General features: G+C 46.8%; 2 protein-coding genes across 3 annotated transcripts in view; both read left to right on the top strand.

Annotated features, from left to right (window-relative positions):
* Positions 1 to 11401, top strand: part of TMEM131 (transmembrane protein 131) — a 192757-nt gene extending 181356 nt beyond the window's left edge. Inside the window, exons 34-41 of one of the 2 annotated variants that reach the window (XM_079940485.1) lie at positions 3181 to 3305; positions 3509 to 3658; positions 5723 to 5888; positions 6706 to 6827; positions 6924 to 7020; positions 8106 to 8203; positions 8915 to 9075; positions 10358 to 11401. In XM_079940485.1, the coding sequence (XP_079796611.1) occupies positions 3181 to 3305; positions 3509 to 3658; positions 5723 to 5888; positions 6706 to 6827; positions 6924 to 7020; positions 8106 to 8203; positions 8915 to 9075; positions 10358 to 10642 (1204 nt within the window). In that variant the 3' untranslated portion in view covers positions 10643 to 11401. The remainder of the gene's footprint in view (positions 1 to 3180; positions 3306 to 3508; positions 3659 to 5722; positions 5889 to 6705; positions 6828 to 6923; positions 7021 to 8105; positions 8204 to 8914; positions 9076 to 10357) is intronic. The other variant, XM_079940486.1, reaches the window with a different exon arrangement.
* A 10649-nt stretch (positions 11402 to 22050) lies between these two features.
* LOC307196609 (ATP synthase F(0) complex subunit C1, mitochondrial-like) lies at positions 22051 to 22763 on the top strand (the record flags this gene model as incomplete). Its single annotated transcript, XM_079941684.1, has 2 exons — positions 22051 to 22113; positions 22365 to 22763. The coding sequence occupies 2 exons, from the start codon at positions 22051 to 22053 to the stop codon at positions 22761 to 22763; spliced, it is 462 nt and encodes a 153-aa protein (XP_079797810.1).
* Positions 22764 to 22992: the final 229 nt, after the last annotated feature.

Below are 22992 nucleotides of genomic sequence, written 5' to 3' on the forward strand. Positions count from 1 at the left end.
CTCCAGGCCAGAAGACCCAAATCCTTAAATGCTGAAGAATTCATTTTCCTATAAGTAAGTGGTAGTAAGCCAGAGGAATGGCTCCCACGTGGTCTTTGCCTGTGTAACCCCATCCTCCCTAACTCCGAAGAGTTGACTTCAAAACAACCACTAGGATTGTGGGGCAGAGGGTTACAGGGCAGAGATCTGGTCTCCCCTTTTTTTCCAGCTTATACGCTGTAGAAGTGGGTCTGTAGACCTCCAGAAGACTGTATTTTAGGTCAGAGATGCCAGGGAGTGAGAGATGTCGGACACTAAAAGGACTTCAGGAGACCAGGAAAGGCGCAGGGCTCCCTGGTTTAGGATACCAGCTATCCATTGATTCTTTTGTTTTCTGTTTATCAGTGTATGTTTACATAACTTAAATGTAATCATCTAAAATAAGCAAAACGTGTTGTAGAATCACTGTGCCCTCTGTCAGAGTCTGCTTGAGCAGTGCACTCGGCTCAGGGCCGTGGGTGCCACAGTGCACACACCGGCCTCCAGGCCCTCGGCTCTGGGAAAGCCCTCACCTTGCCCTCAGCTCTCTGCCTCCCCTCTTCCCCCAGACGGGGGCGTGGACCGAGTGTGACACTCATGAGCGTGCGTCGGCATCCCAGCTAGCTTTCTGTTCTTCTCCCTTCCAAGGAATCACCTAAATTAAGTTGGCCCTTATCCCTTTTATTCAGAAGCCTTAAAAAAGGCTTCTTGGTGGAGCTCATCTGGTCTAACTTAGGAAAGGATGAGTCAGCAAAATTAAAGCAGTTGTCTGGCACCTCTTTCCTTAAAAACCAACCAACTCCACAGTGGTGCAGAGTGAAGCTTTGTATAGACAGTCCCCAGCCCCACACTTATAAATGACTTGCTTACAAACAGTTCTCACCCACCCAGCTCCACCACCACCACTACCAGAGGTCTGGGTGTCTCTGTCAGGGGAGGCTTTGTTTTTTAAAAGGTGGCGTTTTTAAATAACCCTGTCAGTCAGAAGCAGAGGGCAGGCGATTTCTAAAACTGCAGCGTTAATAGTCTCGCCCGTAAACGGTGGATTTTTTCACGTCAGTTTGTTACCCCACCTAAAATTCTACTTATGTGGCTTAACCGAACCCTTCGAATTTTTGGCTAGCTCTTACACTAATTCCAAACATACTAACACTTTATTATAGAAAAATTGTGAAATATAAAGAAACAAAAGAATGAAAATGACCCTTGACCTCCTACCTTATAAAATGTTTGTGAAGAGCCTCTGTTAAAATTCATCTGTGTCACAGGCCTACTGGAGAACGGACTCGAGGACATGGGGAGGGGGACGGGTAAGCCATGACAGTGAGAGAGAGGCATGGACATATATACACTACCAAACGGAAAATACATAGCTAGTGGGAAGCAGCCACATAGCACAGGGAGATCAGCTTGGTGCTTTGTGTCCACCTAGAGGGGTGGGATAGGGAGGGTGGGAGGGAGGGAGACACGAGAGGGAAGAGATATGGGAACATATGTACATGTATAGCTGATTCACTTTGTTATAAAGCAGAAACTAACACACCATTGTAAAGCAATTATACTCCAATAAAGATGTTAAAAAAAAAAAGCTATACATTTAAAAAAAAATTTATCTGTTTATGAAGTCATGCTTCACGTACTGTTTTGTCATCTGCTTACCTTCTTTGCGGCGGGGGGGGGGGGTGCCGGTGCTGGTGGTGCCGTTGGATCTGGAAAGCCTGACCCGTCTGACCTTTGCACTCTGGTGTGGACCAGCGTGGTCTGTGCCTGGCCCCGAGCCCAGCAGAAATTGGCCGCCCCCCAGGGAGTGCGAACTTGGAGGGGCAGCGGTAGGAGGAGGAACCTGAAGGGTGGGGCCGGGGGCAGAGCGGCATGTGGGAATCACACGTCTGAGGGCTGGGGCACTCAGGCTGGGGCAGGACGTGCGCTACAGTGGAAAATGCCAGACACGTACCCGTTTTAAGAACATCTGTGTCGACCGGTAAACTTTGTAATATTTTCGATGAAAAGCAAGCTATTGGCTCAGCCTTAAACTGACAGCTTTGCAGCCGTCACCAGGAGCCCAGGGGAGACGCATGATGATTTTTGGAATTCTCGTCAGGGGCCGCTGGGTTCTTTCAGCTGTGTCCCACCGTTCCCCGGGAAGACGTCCTTTTCCTGGACTGTGTCAGCCCAGCTCCTGTTAGAGGCCTCCCAAGCCTGCGACTTGATCTTGGTGGGCGGCACAGAAGCAGCTTTGTAAAGAAGGTTTTTAGGGTCCATGCATTTCCATTGTTCACCAGGCTACTTTACGTGGGCCATCTCCCCAGTTCATTTCTCCTAGAGATTGCTTCTCTCGGCACATTTTAACGTTTTCTTCATCAGGCTGTGGAAACTCAAAATAGCCCAGCTGCCACCCACTTTGCCTTGCCGACAGGAAGGTCAGAGCCAATTCATTGTCCTTTTTATATATGTTTGTTATTTTACGCTTACCTCTAAATATTTTAGAAGAAATATACTCTAAATAGATTAATAAAAATAGTATTTAAGTCTTTGTCTAAGATGAACCCTGAGTTCAAGAATAAAGAATATTCATCTCCCCGACTCAGCCTACACCTTCGGCAAGTAAAGCAGCCCTGCTATTCTGCCACGGGCTCTCGGGGTTCTGTAGGTCACCCAGGAGCTTAGCCCTGGTCAGTACACAGTGTTCGCGAGAAAAATGCGTTCAAGGCTTTGAGTAGCAGAACCTTTGGCATTTCTAAGTCTGAGACCCTTCAGAATCTTCATATTCCGGAGCCGCACAGGCGGTCTAGCTGCCAGGTGAGACGCACTCAGCAGCGGGATGACTGCACTTAGTACCTCCTGAGTGGCTAGTCTGTGCCAACAGCTTCAGACACCTTCTCTGACGCAGGTGTTCCCACCCATTACATACTATTAAACAATGGACCTCAGTTCCTCGTCCGCACTCCGAATAGCAGAGGATAAATCTGCAAGTGCGAGTCTCCTGAACAGTACTGGAGGTGCTTGGAACGCGGCCAGCCCTCGGGACTGTGGGTTGATAATGCCTCAGGAGGCCAGATGAGTAAAAGAAGGTGTTGAAATTGTAGAGGGATCAGTGACTCCTCCTCTCTGCTCTGAAACAAAGGGCTGCGTTTGAATGTTCCACCTGTGATTGTCTTTCAGTTCTTTAGAGCTACCATATACCGCCCCTTTGGAGAGTAAACAACGTCGAAATCTCCCAACCAAGATTCCTCTTCCAACTACATTGACAAATGGATCCAAACCACGAAATTCCCAGAAAACAAAAGGTATTTTCATTTTTCATCATACAGATGCCCTAATGATTCGTTGTGTTGGTAGTTGTGAGTTGGCAGTAATCAGTCAGTAGTTACCAGTCATAGGACGGCTACGGTTGGGTTCTCATTCTCATTAGGAGAATGGGTTCTTTGAAATTGGCCCGAAAGAAAGGAATTATCCTCCATAACAGCCTTCTTTTCTGAATTCTGTACAGGTACAAATAAGTTAGTGGATAACCGGCCACCTGCCCTAGCAAAATTCCTCCCAAATAGTCAAGAACTAGGCAACACCAGTAGCTCAGAAGGTGAAAAAGACTCTCCACCGCCAGAGTGGGATTCCGTGCCCGTTCACAAGCCCGGCAGCTGTAAGTATGGTGACCTGGAGACCACGGGCTCTCCGCACCCACAGCCCACCCAGCTCTGGGCCGGAGAACCGCGGTGGGGATGGCCGGGGCACGTATTGCTTTAGAAGGAGACCCAGTGTCTAGTCTGCCGGAGCCGGCTCGCAGCAGCCAGCAAAAGCTGCTGTTCAACAGTCTGCTGGTCGTTAAACTGTTGCAGCTTAATCCGCCGCGGTGGGAGTATTTACACCAGAGAAATCGGCAGACGATCCAGAGGGCTAGTCAGAGTGTAGGGGATGGAAGGATCTGCGTAGAGCAGTGGATCACCCAAAGTACTGCCTCCTGAAAGCGTCAGCTCAGCAGCCCTTTACCTGACTAGCTTCTCATACATTTACACTGTAACTGCTTTTTGTAAAAATGCAGTTTATTCCCAGTTTACCCACATCTTTTCCATAAACCTGTGTTAGTTCTCTCACTAGCCTCTTGACCTCGTTCCTCCGGTCAGGCCTGCAGGAAATTGTGAAAGTAGCACCGTCTCCTAGAAGAGGGTGGAGGTCCTCGCCCTCTAGAGATGTAAGACCTGGAACAGAAGATGACAGAGAGCGGCACAGTGAGGGCCTGTGGCAGGGCTTGGGGGTCAGTCCCTTAGGGCTGATCTGTCTACACTCACCGAGGTGTCAGAACGGCCTCCGTTTGGCCCATTTGTGCCAAAGGGAAGATGAGGGTTGCGCACCAGGTTTGAGGTGAAGGAGGCTTAGAGAAGAGGGGGTGGTGAGTTGAATGAGGGCGAGGAACTCGGAAACTCGGGTGAGGTGTGCGTTAAACACGCACCTTTGTAAATACATGCTGGAAAGAGATGCTCCCTGGGTTAGAACCTGCAGCCCCGTAATTGCTGTGAAACTTTCTGGTGCCTTATAGTACTGTATTTTTGCCTGAGATGAGAGATACAATCCAAAACCCCTGGTCATTCAAGAAGTGTTGAACAAGCCTCTGGGTCGTCCCGGTGGCCCGGCTGACGCTTTCGAGTCCTTGGGTCCCCTCTGAGGTTTCAGCTGGACACTGGTCCTCAGCTTGTACCCTGGGATCGGGGTGGTTCCTGCACAGAGGAAGCTGCGCTCCAGTGCAGGGAATAAATACCATGTGCCCAGGGAGCCGGTTCCATGGGGTTGTCTGGGGCGCAGTGAAGTAAACGCAAGCCGTGCCGGCCTCAGCACCGACACAAGCCCGAGGGGTATCCTGCAGGGAGAGGGTGTGGGCATCAGGTCAGCAAACCCCGGAGCAGGTGAAGAAGGGGTTCTCCACGTAAGCAAGGGTGGGAGCGGGGCGGGTGGAGACGGGTCGGTGGATAGGTGCCAGGACCGTGGGGGAGGGGCAGGGAGAGTCACGGGGCGGGTGCAGCTCCGGAGATGGGACAACTCCGCCTGCGAAGGGAAGGGTGCTTTGTTTGGCGGTGCGCACCATAGATGTGCGAGGTGGTACCTTTTTCTGATACAAGTTGTGTGTTTCCATTCGGTGAGTGCAGAATCAGTATTCTTTTGTGACACTGAAAGTTCTTCTGTTTTAAATTTTTAAAACAGCTGTGCCTTAAAGGGCAGCAGGAATATAGTAGGAGTTCCTATCCTTGTAAACCAGGGACCGGGACCGCACCAGGTGGGCCCACGGAGTGCGGGGGTCATCCTGGAGGAGCTGGGGGTGTTCTCCTGGGGCCACACCTGCGCAGTTCGGACCTGTGTGGAAGATCAGAGGCTTTCAGGTCCTGGCAGAGCCTCCACCTGCCCGTCCCTGAGGGGCGTGGAGAGGCCTCTTCCCAGCCTGAGGTGTGGGAGGGAGAGGACCGCGCCCTCCAGCAGGGCCTGCAGAACGCAGCCGGGAGGTGGGTCACAACGGTGATTCCGGGAAAGGCCCAGAATGCAGAGAGAGACATGACTTCCCTTTTTTTCTTTAAACAGAACACGTTTGACAGCTGTAGGTTTTTCTTGTTAGAAACACTTGAGTCCTGCATAGCACCAGCTAGAACGCCAGAAGTAACCGAAACTGAAGGGTAAAAATCCAAGTATCACATTGAGACCCTTTGTTTTTAACTTCCAGCTACCGATAGTCTTTATAAACTCTCTCTGCAAACCCTCAACGCAGACGTCTTCCTAAAACAACGCCAGACCTCGCCGCCGCCCAGCTCCCCGTCACCGCCCGCCGCTCCCTGCCCGTTCACGTCCCGGGGCAGCTACAGCAGCATCGTCAACGGCAGCCCCGGCAGGTAGGCCCGCAGCCCCCCCCCCGTGCCACGCTCAGCCGGCGCTGCACCCCGCGGGTGGGAATCCTCGGTGCCGCAGACGGCCGTCCCTTCTCGCCTCTTCCCCCGGCGGGCTCAGCGCCCTCCCCGCAGCACCGCCTTCCCACCCGTCACCCGTGCCCGAGGGGCACCAGGGTCACGCTCTAGGCCAGGAGCCAAGAGTACAGTCAGCGAGGACTGAAGACCCACAGCAGCTGCGCTGTGGGCAAGGAAGTGGGTCTGCGGGTCGTTCCCTCTGACCTGTGGCGGGACATGGAGGAGGTCGGAGCCGAGCAGGGAGGGCTCCTCCAGGCAGTGACAGTGACCCCCATGCTGATGACACTCGAGCAGGGGCCGCCTTTTCCCGCACACGCGGCGGCGCCCGGCCCACGGCCGCCCTGCCCGTGTGGGAAGAGGCGGGAGGCCCCGGGCCTGGTGGGCACTGGCCGCCGGGGCCCTCGCACGGGGGCTGCTCACCTGCCCGCACGCTCCGCTCCATCCAGCTGCCCGGCATTCCCTCCAGGACGGGGCTGCCTCCTTTCCCGGCCCCCGCCTCTCTCCCGCACCTGGAATTTTACCTTTCTCCCACATTCCTTCCCCTCCCACCCCGTCCCCCCAGGCTACACAGCCTCAGGCCACAGAGCATTTCCTGAGGCCTGGCCAGGCCCTGTGGGCAGCCCAGGGCCGTCCCCGGCTCCCTCGCAGGCTCCCTCGCAGGCCCTGGGACACGTGCCCGGTGGGCCTCCGTGGGGGGCATTGCCTACAAGGACTGAGCGGTTCTCTCCTTGCTTCTTCCGTCAAGCGACTCTAAAACGAAGCATTCAAACGGAAGCAAACACAAACTGACAAAAGCAGCCTCGCTCCCGGGCCAGAACGGCAACCCCACGTTTGCTGCAGTCACGGCCGGGTACGACAAGAGCCCAGGTGAGCGGCTTGGCACTGGGAGGCCGGGCACCGCTGGGCCTCGGGTCTGGTGGAGGTACCTGGCTGCTTTGATTGACTCGGAGCCCATTGTTACAGGTGGGAACGGCTTTGCTAAGGTTTCTTCAAGCAAAACAGACTTTTCCAGCAGCCTTGGCGTGTCACACACTCCCGTTGACAGCGATGGCTCAGACAGGTACGTTTGGCCCTTCTTACCAGGGCAGGGCAGGAGGGTTTCCCAGGCCAGTTTAGCATCTTCTATCGTATGTGTGTTTCGAGGCGTTTGCCCCTAGGTGACAAGCAGGTGTTTGTCGGAGGCGGTCAGGAGCCTCTCTGTTGGGTGGGGCAGAGCCCCTAGTGCGAGTGCGTGCTCCCACCTGGCTCCCTGACGGGAGGAGGGGCCGCGACATGTTCCGGCCCAGCGGAGAGGGAGACAGACTGGCGTTCCGCCTTCTGAGTCTCTTCTGATCCTTCTCCGTTATCATGGTTGTTGTGAAAAGGATGTGATCCGATCATTAGAAGTAGAAGAACAAAAACGCACTCGAGAGGAAGGACACGGAACAAATTCTAGGCAGTTTATTATAAATTATTGGACAGGCCATTTCTTTGACCCAGAGCAACCGCAGTGGCCTGGTGGCATGCAGCGACTGCCTCGGTTCATTTTCCCAGATAAATAACGATGACAATAAGATTATAACTGTCAGTAAGTAGAGTCCCAGTTTTACCTGCTTGACACTAAAAGGAAATTAATCCTAGATTTGAAATAATTTTTTTTTTTTTTTTTTGCGGTATGCGGGCCTCTCACTGCTGTGGCCTCTCCCGCCGCGGAGCAACAGGCTCCGGACGCGCAGGCTCAGCGGCCATGGCTCACGGGCGCAGCTGCTCCGCAGCATGTGGGATCTTCCCAGACTGGGGCATGAACCCGTGTCCCCTGCATCGGCAGGCGGACTCTCAACCACTGCGCCACCAGGGAAGCCCTGAAATAATTTTTTAATAAATCTTCCATTACCAAAAGGGAAACAAGGAAGAAACGCCTCTTTTCTCTGCCTGACACTTCCGCTGAGCCAGGCCGTCAGCTCACGACAGGGTAGCCTGGGCTCTGAACTCCTCCGTGCCTCCCTCCTTTGTGTTATGGAAGGTGTTTCCAGTCCCCACTTCTGCCTGTAATACGCGAGCCCCCAGCTGAAGCAGCGCCTCCTGTGTGTGAAGCCGTGCGTGAGGGATCTGTCTCCACTAACCATCACATTTTTGTGTGTTGCATTTTCCTCTTATAACGTTCAGCTCGGGTTTGTGGAGTCCCGTCAGCAACCCCAGCAGCCCTGACTTCACACCCCTCAATTCGTTCTCGGCCTTTGGAAACTCTTTTAACCTAACTGGTGGTGAGTGTTTAACACTAGACCCATGACTAATGAGCCTGTGGACAAGGACAGAGGGAGGATAAGGTCCACTTTCATGTGTGGAGGAAAGTACGATGGTCGTTTAGTGGACATTTTTAAAGGATGCGTTTCCCTGTGTCAGTGCAGTCAGATGGCAGCAGATGGGCCGCCTTCAGGGAAGTGGGTCTGTCTGTGCTCTCCTGGACGGGGTCTGGCACAGCTGCCCCGGTGTGAGGAGGCCCAGCGAGAGGCCCTCAGAAGGGGCCTCTGTCCGCTCGGCACGCCAGCCCGTAGGTGCGGTGGTCTGCTCGATGCTCTGCGGTCCCAGCTGGCTCGTGTTGCGCAGAACTGACTTAAGAGCTGCAAGAAAGGATTCTGTGTCTGAGATGTGACTCCTGGCCATGCTGGGGCTCTTTATTTTTCTTGCTGTCCAGAATTAGGGGCAACTGTGTGAATTTCACATTAGCTGTGATCGTGATGTTTGCACTTGACCGTCCAGTGATAGGTGTGGGTGAGGTATTCAGACGGCATGCTGGGGTCTGGAGAACAGCACCCCGCACCCTGTTTTCCCCGAATGTGGTGGGAGCTGATGGAGGGGGTGGGATGGCTCCAGGTGAGCAGCGGTGGGATGCGGACCCCTGAGGGGATGCCCCACCTGCCCGGGGGAGCACGGCCAGATCCAGCACGGACTTGCCTTTGCTTCCTCACCTCCAGAAGTTTTCAGCAAGCTCGGGTTATCGCGATCGTGCAATCAGGCCTCACAGAGGAGCTGGAACGAGCTGAGCAGTGGCCCCTCATACCTCTGGGACTCTCCAGCGACCGAGCCCAGCCCTTCTTGGCCAGCCAGTTCCGGTTCCCCGACCCACACGGCCACAGTGAGTACTGGGCTTGGGCCCCGCTCGCTCACATGTCATCACTGCCGTCGCTGTCCCTTGGGTGGTGCTGACAGATACAAATGACAAACAGCAGCTCGGAAGGCGTGGGTTAGCGCTTTCACCACCTCTGCTGCTGTGTCTTCATTTCTGCCAAAGTGACCATCACTCTTCAGAGCCGTGACGGTCAAGCAGTTAGTTACGGGAGGAACAGCTGAGCAGCTGGGGGTTGACGTGTGAATCCTCTCACTTCAGCCTCTCCCGACTGAATTAGACCGCGGGGTGGCGGGTGGCCCGTCTCAGGTCCCACCACCTCCAGAGTCAGACGGTGCCGGAGCTCGGCGCGTGCCTGGTCCCGAGCAGCGCCGTGTCTCGGCTGGAGCTTGTCTAGAGCATCTGTTTGCTTCTCAGCTAATTGTTCTGCAGAGATCGTGCTCTTACCAGGGAAAATGATTACTGGTTTCGGCTTTTACAAATCGTGACAAATATGACCCCACTGTGATGACCTCTTCATCCTCAGGAGAACTAAATTGATTAGATGTGCACGGTTTAATGGTAGATATTTTAGCTTCATAGATTCCAGAGTTTGTCTTCACTTGTAATCATTCTGTCGTCAGTTTTACAGTCATCTTAACCATTCTTTAAAACGGGGTCAGTCACAGGGAGGGGTAGGGGGAAGCTGGGACGAAGTGAGAGAGCAGCAGGGACATATATACACTACCAACTGTAAAATGGATGGCTAGTGGGAAGCAGCCGCATAGCGCAGGGAGATCAGCTCGGTGCTTTGTGACCACCTAGAGGGGTGGGAGAGAGACGCAAGAGGGAGGGGATATGGGGACATATGTATACGTATAGCTGATTCACTTTGTTATACAGCAGAAACCAACACACCATTGTAAAGCAATTATACTCCAATAAAGATGTTAAGAAGAAAAAAAACAGGGTCGGTACCTGTTGAGACTTCGCAGGCCGTTATTTCTGGTGCAGCCTGTCCAGCTCCTCCCTGGGTGCACAGGTGGCGGGGCCAGCTCCTGAGCACACTGCTGAGGCCGCAGAAGCGGGCGGCTGGACGCAGCCCCCCCGCTGTGGCTTGCCGCCCCTTCTTTAAAACATCAGAACCGTGCGCCCAGACTCTGAGGTGGCTTCATGTATAAAACATCTGTTTTAAAATAACTAAAGTGAAAGAACCGTGCGGTCTAGCCCACCCTTAGCATAACCGTCGCCGCTTTACCACCTGCCTGCCTCCCTCGAGCCTGACGCTCCCCGTTGTGTTGTGTTTCGTCAGCAGATCCTCGGCAGCACCAGCAGCCTGTGGTCCTCCACTCCGTTCAGCAGCTCGATCTGGTCCAGCAGCCTGCACAGCACCCTCCCCTTCACCAGCCCTGCCAACGCGCTGCCGAGCATCGGCCTCATGGGCCCCGAAAGCCCCTCCGCTCCTCACACACCCTCCGCCGCCAGCCCCGCCGACGACCTGGGCCAGACCTACAACCCGTGGCGGATATGGAGCCCCACCATCGGAAGGAGGAGCTCCGACCCCTGGTCCAATTCGCACTTCCCTCATGAGAATTGAAATTAGGCAAAAAGAAAACGAAAAAAAGTGGGGGCCCCTCGTCTACATCGTGATGTGCCCGTTTTCGAGACATCTTTTTAAGGCTCTTTCTTACCGCTAGAGCTTCCCAATCCCCACCCTCATCTTTGCAGAACAGACTCAAGCAGGGCAGGCTTGTACCACTCGCTTCTTTCAGATCTTTCTTGCAATTATGATAATATGAGATTTGCTGTTGTGCTTTTAGAGAAAAGTCTGGACTCAGCCACAAACTCTAATAAGACCTGTACATCTGAAAACCTTAACTGTTATCAAGTTTCCACCACTTGTCTTCTTCCATTCTTTATTTATCTGTATGAACACAAATTTGACATTACAGCTAAGGAAATAACTTGAGTTGATTCAGAAGTCCTGGCATGTGACAATTTTATTAAATTACCAAGTTTGGTTTTTAATAATTTCACAATATTATGCGCCAAGATCTAATTTTAAAAACGTATGAGGACTTTGTGCTGAAAAATAGAGTATTTTTTTAAAATAAGGCTGTCTCGGTTTAAAAGCAGATTACAGAAATGTAAGTCAACTTTAAGAACAGTGAATGAATGTAAAAACATTCGGTTGAGACCATACACATTTTCTGTGCTGTTTGTACTTGAGGTATGTAACATTTGTATACCTGAGTTTATTTTAAAGATAAACTGAAATGCACATAGCCAAGTCTTGAGATACAAGATTGAATGTGTATTTCTTAAAAATACAACTTTGTGTTGTACTTTGAAATAAATGATGCTTTTTTCAAAAGCCTTGAATTGTTGTGTCTTTTTTTTTTTTTTACACACAAGATGCATGTATTTAGATTCTCTCACACCAAAGTAAGTCATTCTGTCATTGCCTTATCCTGTGGAGTTGGACTTACCGTGGCTAGAAGCACTGTGGTCTAATTAAATTCTGATTATTTCCATAGTATTCCCTAAAGGCCCTTGATAGGGACTTCCCTGGTGGCGCACTGGTTAAGAATCCACCTGCCAATGCAGGGGACACGGGTTCAAGCCCTAGTCCAGGAAGATCCCACATGCCGCGGAGCAGCTAAGCCCGTGCGCCACAACTACTGAGCCTGCACTCTAGAGCCCGTGAGCCACAACTACTGAGCCCACGTGCCACAACTACTGAAGCCCACGCGCCTAGAGCCCGTGCTCCACAACAAGAGAAGCCACCGCAATGAGAAGCCCACGCACTGCAACAAAGAGTAGCCCCCCACTCGCCGCAACTAGAGAAAGCCCGCACACAGCAACAAAGACCCAACGCAGCCAAAAATACATAAATCTATATTAAAAAAAAAGTGCCCTTGATAGAAAAAAGTTCACACATCTTAAAAGAAGCATGTTGACCCTTTTTCCAATTTCAAAACTCCCACAGCTTCTGCAAGTGGTGCCTGTAGAGACCATACAGATACCAGGCAAGTTCCGTGGGCAGTTTGGTTTAATCTCTCAGAAAGTGTTGCCTGCTCCAGCTGCCTTTACTCATCCTCCTTTTTGCAATCTATAAAGCCAGTCTTTGCTGGGTAACCAGAGACGCCAAACATAAATGTTCTGTTTGAGGTCAGTTACACGATGAAGAAATCCACCTGTCCAGCTCAGAGTGGTTTAGTTGAAGCATCATACAGAGAGGTTTTAAGTCTGACCTTTTCTCTGCTTTGCAGCAAAGCTCAGCAGAGCCAGCCCCATCGCTTTCCCAGCCTATGCTCTGCCTGAGACTTGGGACACCAGCTTCCTGTCCACTCAGAGCTCCCGCGCGTCGGCCTCATGGCAGACCTGGGCCTTGCACAGTCTCACTAGCAGGGGCTCCTGTGTGCAGTTGCAAAATCGAGACATAAATTTAAGGCTTGGGATTTTCTTTGTACACCAAAGCAGTTCATAAGGTGACAAAGCCACTGAACAGCTGAGCTTCATATAAACCCTCATTTACAAACTAAAAGATTTTGTTGGCAGACTTTACCTCAGTCAGATGATCTCAGAGATCCTAAACTCGCTCCTTTGGAAGAATCACCTGAAACTCCCAAACGCCTTCCTGCTTTCACCCACAGGACCCTCATCTGCAGGCTTGAGAAACACCATACACCTGGAAAAGGGAAAAAAAATACAAACAGGTTTCTGCTGTTACCTGGGTTTTCCAGATAACTCTTAGGGCAGGTATTTGAGAGGCAACATACTCACCAACCAAACCTGAAGCTTTGACGGGATTCAGCCTAACAATTTCTAGTGAAAAACTGGTTAGCCCAAGAGTTTGCTTTGTACTAGGCCAAGGTTGAATTTAAAAGCTATATATATAGCTTTAAAAGATATCCATTATTTTATTTAAATACAATGTATATAAAAATATAAATATATTATAAATTTTTATACCTTTATAAATAGTATTTATATTACATTACTACAATTCATGAAGACAATATGTTAACAAAATTTTAATGTCCAGATTGTTAACTTTAAAACCTTAGACCTAAATTAATCTTTAAATATTTGTTACAATTTTTGAAAAGAAAAAACTGGTACAAAAAGAATTTTAATTTACCCTTATTTCTTAAAATATCAGTTGAGTAACAAAATATGCAAATGATTTTGGATGATAATATATTTTTGCCATCTCAAAATTTTAAAGTAATATGAGTACTCATAAGATATTTGACAGTTTTTATACTTCTGTCTAGAAGTCTCATGTCTAAAGAAAAAAGGACAAGTTGATTACTGTTGTAAGTCATAATTAACACAGATAGTTATACTGGGTACAGTAATTTCAGACACATTCGGGTTATATGCACAGGATAATTTTGGGTGGGCCAAAAAGTGCCTTCGGTTTTTAAGTAAAAATAAAAGACATATTTTTCATTTCACCAAGAACTTTATTGAACAACGTATTCACCCTTTTGTTCTACTACCTTCTACCATTTTTCAGGCAACTTCATAATTCCATCTTCCCAAAACTTTTTATCTTTTTGAGCAAAGAACTCTTCCAGGGAACTTTTACAGTCTTCCAGGGAACTGAAATTTTTTCCATTAAGAGAATTCTGTAAAGACCGAAATAAATGGAAATACAAAGGTGCAATGTCTGGTGAATATGGCGGAAGAATCAGAACTTCCCAGACGAGCTGCAACAGTTTTTGCCTGGTCATCAAAGAAACATGTGGTCTTGCGTTATCCTGATGGAAGATTATGCATTTTCTGTTGACTAATTCTGGACCCTTTGCATCGAGTGCTGCTTTCAGTTGGTCTAATGGGAGTGGTGGTTTTCCAGAAGGAGCTCATAATAGAGTCCCTTCCAACCTCACCATATACTCAACATCACTTTCTTTGGATGAAGACCGGCCTTTGGTGTGGTTGCTGGTGGCTCATTTCACTTGCCCCACGATCTCTTCCGTTCCACATTATTGTACAGTATCCACTTTTCATCACCCGTCACAATTTGTTTCAAAAACAGAATATTTTCATTACATTTAAGTAGAGAATCACATGTAGAAATACGGTCAAGAAGGTTTCTTTCACTTAACTTATGTGGAACCCAACATCAAAGCGATTAACATAACCAAGCTGGTGCAAACGATTTTCACTGCTTGATTTGGATATTTTGAGCATGTCCGCTATCTCCCGTGTGATATAATGTTGACTGTTTTCAATTAATGTCTCGATGTGATCCGCTATCAACTTCAGCTGGTCTACCCGACTGTGGAGCATTGTCCAGCGAGAAATCTCCAGCACAAAACTGCACAAACCACTTTTGACACATTCAGTCAGTCACAGCATCTTCTCCATACGCTGCACAAATCTTTTTTTGTGTTTCAGTTGCCTTTTTACCTTTCTTGAAATAATAACGCATAATATGCTGAAAATGTTGTTTTTCTTCCATCTTCAATATTAAAATAGCTACACAAAAATTCACCAATTTTGATGTCTTGCTTTAAATGCACATTGATATGACAGCTGTCACATACAATCTAACAAAATTGTTTCGAATGAAGTTAAAGACAACTAAGTGCTACTACAGGCATCTTACAGAAACAAACAAACAAACCTTTTGACCAACCCAATATTTTCTTCATTTCCTTTTTGGCTTGTTCATTGTCATTGTGTAGAAATACAACAAAGTTTTGTGTGTTCATCTGTATCCTGCAAGTTTGCTGAACTGGTTTATTATCTCTCAAAGGTGTGTGTATTTGTGTGTGTGTGTGTGTGTGTGTGTGTGTGTGTGTGTGTGTTTCTAATTCGGAAACTTTCATTTCTTTTTCTTGCCTAATTTATCTGGCTAGTAAGTCCTGTCCAATGTAGAATAAAAGTGGCAAGACTGGGCTTCCCTGGTGGCGCAGTGGTTGAGAGTCCGCCTGCCGATGCAGGGGACACGGGTTCGTGCCCCGGTCCGGGAGGATCCCACATGCTGCGGAGCGGCTGGGCCCGTGAGCCATGGCCGCTGAGCCTGCGTGTCTGGAGCCTGTGCTCCGCAACGGGAGAGGCCACAACAGTGAGAGGCCCGCGTACTGCAAAAAAAAAAAAAAAAAAAAAAAAAGGGGAAATTGATGAAATAAAATTCATATTTAAAAAAAAAAAAGTGGCAAGACTATACATCATTGTCTTGATACTGATATTAGGAGGAAAGTTTTCAGTATTTATTTAGGCTGTGCCGGGTCTTAGTTGCGGCACATGGGATCTTCATTGTGGCAGGCAGGGGCGGGATCAAACCTGGGCCCCCTGTATTGGGAGCGTGGAGTCTTACCCACTGGACCACCAGGGAAGTCCCAGGTTTCAGTCTTAAACCATTAAGTATGATGTGAACTGTGGATTTTTCATAGATGTTCTTTGTCAGAGGAAGTTCCTTTCTACTCATAGTTTGTTGAATGTTTCTATCATGAAAGGTGCTGGATTTTTGTCAAATGCTTTTCATCTATTAAAATGATCGTGTGGATTTCTTTCTTTATTCTGTTGATGTGGTGTATTACACTGATAGATTTTGTATGTTGAATCAACCTTGCATCCCTGGAATATATCTCACTTGGTCATGATATATAATCCTTTTAATATACTGCTGGATTGGTTTGCTATGTTTTTTGTTTGTTTTGAGGATTTTTGCACCTATATTAATAAGGGATATTGGTCTACAGTTTTCTTTTCCTGTGATGTCTTTGGCTTTGGTTTCAGGGTAACAGTGGTCTCAAAGAATGAGTTAAGTATTCTTTGCTCTTTTTTGAAAGTTTTAAAAGAATGTTAGTTTTTAACAAATGGGAGCTAATTAAACCTAAAAGCTTTTGCACAGCAAAGGAAACCATAAACAAGACAAAAAGACAACCCTCAGAATGGGAGAAAATATTTGCAAACGAAGCAACTGACAGGATTAATCTCCAAAATATACAAACAGTTCATGCAGCTCAATATCAAAAAAACAAACACCCCAATCAAAAAAAGGCCAGAAGACCTAAAGAGACATTTCTCCAAAGAAGACATACAGATGGCCAAGAGGCACAAAAAGATGATCAACATCACTAATTATTAGAGAAATGCAAATGAAAACTACAATGAGGTATCATCTCACACCAGTCAGAATGACCATCATCAAAAAAAAAGTCTACAAACAATAAATGCTGCAGAGAGTGTGGAGAAAAGGGAACCCTCTTGCACTGTTGGTGGGAATGTAAATTGATAACGCCACTATGGAGAAGAGTACGGAGGTTCCTTTAAAAACTAAAAATAGAGCTACCATACGACCCAGCAATCCCACTGCTGGGCATATACCCTGAGAAAACCTTCATTCAAGAAGACACATGGGGCTTCCGTGGTGGCGCAGTGGTTGAGAGTCCGCCTGCTGATGCAGGGGACACGGGTTCGTGCCACGGTCCGAGAGGATCCCACATGCCGTGGAGCGGCTAGGCCCGTGAGCCATGGCCGCTGAGCCTGCGCGTCAGGAGCCTGTGCTCCACAACGGGAGAGGCCACAACAGTGACAGGCCCGCGTACCGCAAACAACAACAACAACAACAACAACAACACATGCACGGGACTTCCCTGGTGGCGCAGTGGTTAAGAATCCACCTGCCAATGCAGGGGACACAGGTTCGAGTCCTGGTCCGGGAAAATCCCACATGCTCTGGAGCAACTAAGCCCGTGCGCCACAACTACTGAGCTTGTGCTCTAGAGCCCGTGAGCCACAACTACGGAGCCCACGTGCCACAACTACTGAAGCCCACGCACCTAGAGCCCGCAACAAGAGAAGCCACCGCAATGTGAAGCCCATGCACCACAACGAAGAGTAGCCCCCACTCGCCGCAACTAGAGAAAGCCCATGTGCAGCAACGAAGACCCAATGCAGCCAAAAATAAATAATTTTTTAATTAAAAAATTAAAACTTTAAAAAAAGGCACATGCACCCCAGTGTTCACTGTAGCACTATTTACAATAGCCAGGACTTGAAGCAACCTAAATGTCCATCAACAGAGGAATGGATAAAGAAGATGCGGTACATATATACAATGGAATATTACTCAGCCATTAAAAGGAACAAAATTGGGTCATTTGTAGAGATGTGGATGGACCTAGAGACTGTCATACAGAGTGAAGTAAGTCAGAAAGAGAAAAACAAATATCATATACTAACACATATAGGTGTAATCTAAAAAAATGGTATAGATGATCTTATTTGCAAAGCTGAAATAGAGACACAGACACAGAGAACAAAGGGTGGGGTGGGATGAATTGGGAGATGGCGATTGACATATATACACTACTGATACTATGTATAAAATAGATTACTAATGAGAACATACTGTATAGCACAGGGAACTCTACTCAGTGCTCTGTGGTGACCTAAATGGAAAGGAAATCCAAAAAAGAAGGGATATATGTATACGTATAGCTGATTCACTTTGCTGTACAGTAGAAACACAACATTGTAAAGCAACTATACTCCAATAAAAATAAATTAATTTTTAAAAAAAGAATGTGTTCGTTTTTCTTTGAATATTTAGTAGAATCATCAGTGAAGCTAGTTGGACCAGGGCTTTTCTTTATTGGAAGTCTTCAATCTCTTTACTTGTTAGAAGTCTATTCAGAATGTCTATTTCTTCTTGAGTCAATTTGGTAGTTTATGTGTTTCTATGAATTTATCCATTTCATCTAGGTTATCTAATTTGTTGACATACAGATATTCATAGTATTCTCTTATATTCCTTTCTATTTCTGTAAGGCTGGTAGTAAGGTCCCCACTTTCATCCCTAATTTGACAACATTCTAACAGCACTGAATCTGCAGCAAACCTCCAAATCATAGACATACCCTCCAATGACCTACTCAGAGGTCAAGTCCTGTAATAGGTTCTTTTTCACACACTATTGCTGGAACACAACAAGGTTCACGACGGAGTGTATTCTCCCTCATCAACAAAGCATATGCTCAAATTGTACAAGTACAAGTATGCTCCTGGTGGTCTTTGGCTGAAGGGCATTGAGAAGTGGAATATACAGTGGGTACAGGGACTGTGCAGTTGGTCTGGACTGGATTTCAATCCCAGCTCTGCAGTGAACATTTGCCACACTCACTACTGCTCTCTTCACCTTGGTTGCCCAACATGAATACAGGACCGTCCTATCTCAGAGGAGGCGGGGAAAAACAAATGAGGTGAGGCCAAAAACATTATAAGTAAATGGTGCCTGTTCCAGATACTGCAAAGATAGTACTGAGAGCTGCCATACACCCCAGTATTTATATCTTACATCATTTATATCTTACATTAGGATGGTAATTATAATTATTGTTATTATTAAGGAACCAATATTGAGACATTATTATTATTAACTAAAGTCCATATTTCATTCTTATTTCCTTAGATTTTACCCAGCGTCCTTTATCTGTTCCAGGATGCCATCCAGGATTCCATATTACATGTAGTCATCACGTGTCCTTAGGTTTCTCTTGGCTGTGACACGTTCCCTGACTTTCCTTGTTTTTTATGACCTTGACAATTTTGTGAATACTGGTCAGGCATTTTATAGAATGTCCCTCAATTTGGATTCTTCAGATGTTTTTCTCATGATTAGACTGGGGTTATGTGTTCTTGGGAGGAACACTACAGAGGTATACTGCCATTTTCATTACGTTATATGAAGTGTATATACTATTAACATCCCTTATCACTGTTGATCTTGGCCGTCATCCTGGTCGAGGCAGTGTCTGTCAGGTTTCTCCACTATAAAAGTTACAGATCTTCCTCGACTTATGATGGGGTAACATCCTGATAAACAGATCATAAGCTGAACATATCATGTCGAAAATACATTTGACGCACCTCACCTACCGAACATCGTAGCTTAGCCTAACCTATATTAAACACACTCAGAAAACTTACATTAGCGTACAGTTGGGCAAAATCACCTAACACAAAGCCTATTTTACAATAAAGTGTTGAATGAGATATGTAATTTATTGAATACTGTACTGAAAATGAAAACCAGGGTAGTTGTCTGGACACAGAATGATTCTAAGTGTCTGTGTTTTCTACCCTTGTGATCACACAGCTGACTGGGAGCTGAGGCTCGCTGCCACGGCCCAGCATCATGAAGGAGTATTGTACCAAATACTGCTAGCCAGGAAAACATCAAAATTCAAAGTACAGTTTCTACTGAATATGTATCATTTTTGCACCATCATAAAGTAGAAAAATCGTAAGTCAAACCGTTGTATGTCAGGAACCATCTGTACTCTTCTATTCCTCGTTTTCATGCTGCAGTCTTTGGAATGAAGTCACTATCTACAGCTCAGACTTAAGAAGTGGGAGTTGTGCTCTACCTCCTTGAGGACGGAATATCTACACAAATTATTTGGAATTCTTCTGCCTGGGAGTTCTGTCTCTTCTCTTCCATTTATTTATTTATTCATTTATTTAGTCAATTATTTATTTGTATCAGTATATACTCATGGAATTTTACTTTATGCTTTGGGTTATAATCCAGTATTACTTTATTTTATTGTGCAGAAATGTTTCAGCTTTGGCCACTGGGAACTCTTTCCATTGGTTCTGTGCCCTGTTGCACACTCCCATCAGCGTGGGTTTTTTTGGCAGGGGTCGTCTGAGCACTTCCTTATTTTCTGGCACTACAATAGTCTACAGTCTGATCTTATATATTTTCTGCCCTAATCAGTGATTTCTCCAAGGACCCCAGTTCCTTTTATTGGAGAATGGCATTGGAAACCAGGATCTGAGTGCGAGGTACGCTTGTTGCTACCAGAGGATCATTGCTTCTAGGCCCTCTCAGCTGACAAGGCAAAAATATATACATGTGCATACTAACTCCTGTATATATATATATATCTATAATTATTTCTATATTTAACTATCTATGTTAAGCTAAACAAGAGTCATACTAATGTCTCTAATTAATTATGATATGGAACATCGTAGCTTCCTCCCTTTGTGTATGTGTAAACTCCCACTCCAACAACGAGAAAACTGGACCCCACCATCTGCTATCCATTATTCAACTCCAGTGTACAGTATCAGAATTGCTAACCTGAACTCATATGGGAAACAACTTTATCAACTAGAGTAGAGCGCTGATATGCAGTTTCTTTTGCTTTTGGTCGTACAGACTACACTCGTTTCCAAAGGTATTTAGGTCAGCAACTTTTCCCCTGTCTCCTTCAATGAGGTTGTTTCATGCATCTGTAATAAGCTAGATTGCTTTGTCATATTTTTCATTCCATCCTGGGATCTTCCTAAATGATTTTTTTTTAATTTTTGTACAGTAAGCTTCTTCTTTTTTTCTCCTAATATTTTTTAACATCTTTATTGGAGTATAATTGCTTTACACTGTTGTGTTAGTTGCTGCTGTATAACAAAGTGAATCAGCTCTACGTATCCCTCTTGCGTCTCCCTCCCACCCTCCCTATCCACCCCTCTAGGTGGTCACAAAGCACCAAACTGATCTCCCTGTGCTATGCAGCTGCTTCCCACTAGCTATCTATTTCAGTAAGGTTCATTCTTTGTGCTGCAACGTTCTATAGGTTCTGACAAATGCATAGTGTCACATATCCACAATTACAGTGTCATACAGAATATTTTCACCACCCTAAAAAAACCCTCTGTGCTTCATTTATTCAACCCTCCCACCTTCCCCCCAAACACCTGCAAACCACTGATCTTTTAACTATAGTTTTGCCTTTTCCAGGATATCGCATGATGCAAATAATACAGTACGTAGCCTTTTCACACTGGTTTCTTTTGGTTAGGAACATGCACTTAGGAGTAAACTATGTCTTTTCATGGCCTGAGAGCTCATTTCTTTTTATTCCTGAGTAATGTTCCATCGTTCAGACAGACCAAAGTTTGTTTATACTTTCACCTGTCGAAGGACACCTTGACTGCTTCCAGTTTGGGTTGATTAGGAATAAAGCTGCTATAAACCTTTATGTACAGATTTTTGTGCACATAGATTTTCAAGGCACTTGGGTAAATACCTAGGAGCACAATTTGCCGGCTTGCGTGGCGAGAAGTTGCCGAATTGTCTCCAAACTGCCTGCACCATTTTGCACTCCCACAGCAGTGAACAAGGGTTCCTTCTCCTCTGCACCCTTGCCAGCAATTGATATTGTCAGTTCTGTGACTTTTATCTATTCTAATAGTTGTTAGCAGTATCTCAGTGTTGTTTTAATTTGCAATTCCCTAATGACGAATGATAATGAACATCTTTTCTTGTGATTCTTTGACATATTCTTTGGTGAGGTGTCGGAGCAGATATTTTGCCCATTTTTAAACTGGGTTGTTTGTTTTCTTATTGTTAAGGATTCTTTATATAATTCGGATACCTGTCCTTTATCAGATATGTGTTTTATAAGTATTTTCTCCGGAGCTCTGGCTTGTCTCTCAATTCTCTTAACAGTGTCTTTCTCAGAGAAGAAGCTTTTCATTTTAAGAAGGTCTAACTTATCAATTTTTTCTTCCATGGACTGCTTTTTGTGTTGTATCTAAAACCTCTTCACCAGGAGTGATGGTGGATGGTGAAGCTCCAGGCCATTTCTCCTGAGGGGGAACATTCAACAAAACACTACAGACGGGCTAAAATAACTTTACAGGAGCTCTGGAAACCAGTCAAAGATCTACAGCAACCAAGCAAATGCCCCATCAAGAAAAAAATCACATTCAGAATGGTAGGAAATTTCACAGCACTTCTACTCACCCTTATCCCACCCAGTATAGCACAGTGTGATCAGAATGAAGTGGCCTGATCCCCAGTTCCATTCCTCAGGACAGAAGGAGCAGAGAATAACTTGTTGGCAACATTTTGATCTGTAGGCTGACCCAGAGATTGGCTTCTATCTCACCTGACTTGGAGCTCAAAAAGGGAATGGCGGCATAATTTGGATTTCAGACTGGCAGAGGCCACAGAAGACAGTAGTGGGCGCCATGATATGTGACAACCGCAGAGGAACTGCACACATGCAGGTGCTTGGGGGAAAGGCGTTACAAGTAATAAAATTTCTCAAAAATAATAGAAAAATAAACAGAGCATCTAAGGCTCTGAGAAGAAGTTGGAGTGAGGCTCTTTGCAAAATTAAGACATTTGAAATCAGCTGTGTATACAGAAGAAATTTTTAAAAAGCACACACACAAGCCCAGACAGAACACATGCATAGAAAACATCTGATAATATCTTCAGCCTCTACCCAGGGACGACCACAAAACTCAAGGGCCCAGAGTCCTAGAGCTAAAGCCGGGAGACAGAAAAAAAGCAGACCAGCGGGGCACTACTCATTCCTCCTGCTCTGATCCACTCTTGTACCAGGGGCCTGATCAGGCCTGGGTCTGCCTCCTTCCTGAGGAGGCCAGAGATCCCATGTGAACAGCCTTCCTACAGCAGTGTCCCACTTCAGGTGGCCGGGCGGGAGTTCCAGACCAGTGTGGTCTCCCAGGACACTGACACAGTGGCCACCACAGTTGGTGTGCTTGGTTCAGGGGCCGGTACTGGAAGAGCGTTTGGCAGCTTGATCACTGGCTATGCCAAGAACCCATCTCTGAAGCAGCAGCTCTTCTCCTATGCCATTCTGGGCTTTGCCCTATCTGAGGCTATGTGGCTCTTCTATCTGATGGTCGTCTTCCTCATCAATTTCGCCATGTGAGGCTCCATGGAGGTCTCCTACCCACCCCTGCTGCTTGGACTCCAGGCCATGCCTGCTGCTGGACTGTGCGAAGCTTTACCATTAAACACAATGTTTCTCTAAATTCAAAAAAGAAAAAAACCTCAAGGGCCCATAAAGTAGCAAAGGTCTTCCATATTGGTCTACAAATATTGGAGATGCAACTATTTTTTCAAATGCCAAATTTTCAGTGATCACAAGGTATACAAAG

The sequence above is a fragment of the Stenella coeruleoalba genome, assembly GCF_951394435.1.
Source record: "Stenella coeruleoalba genome assembly, chromosome: 13".
Lineage (NCBI taxonomy): Eukaryota > Metazoa > Chordata > Mammalia > Artiodactyla > Delphinidae > Stenella > Stenella coeruleoalba.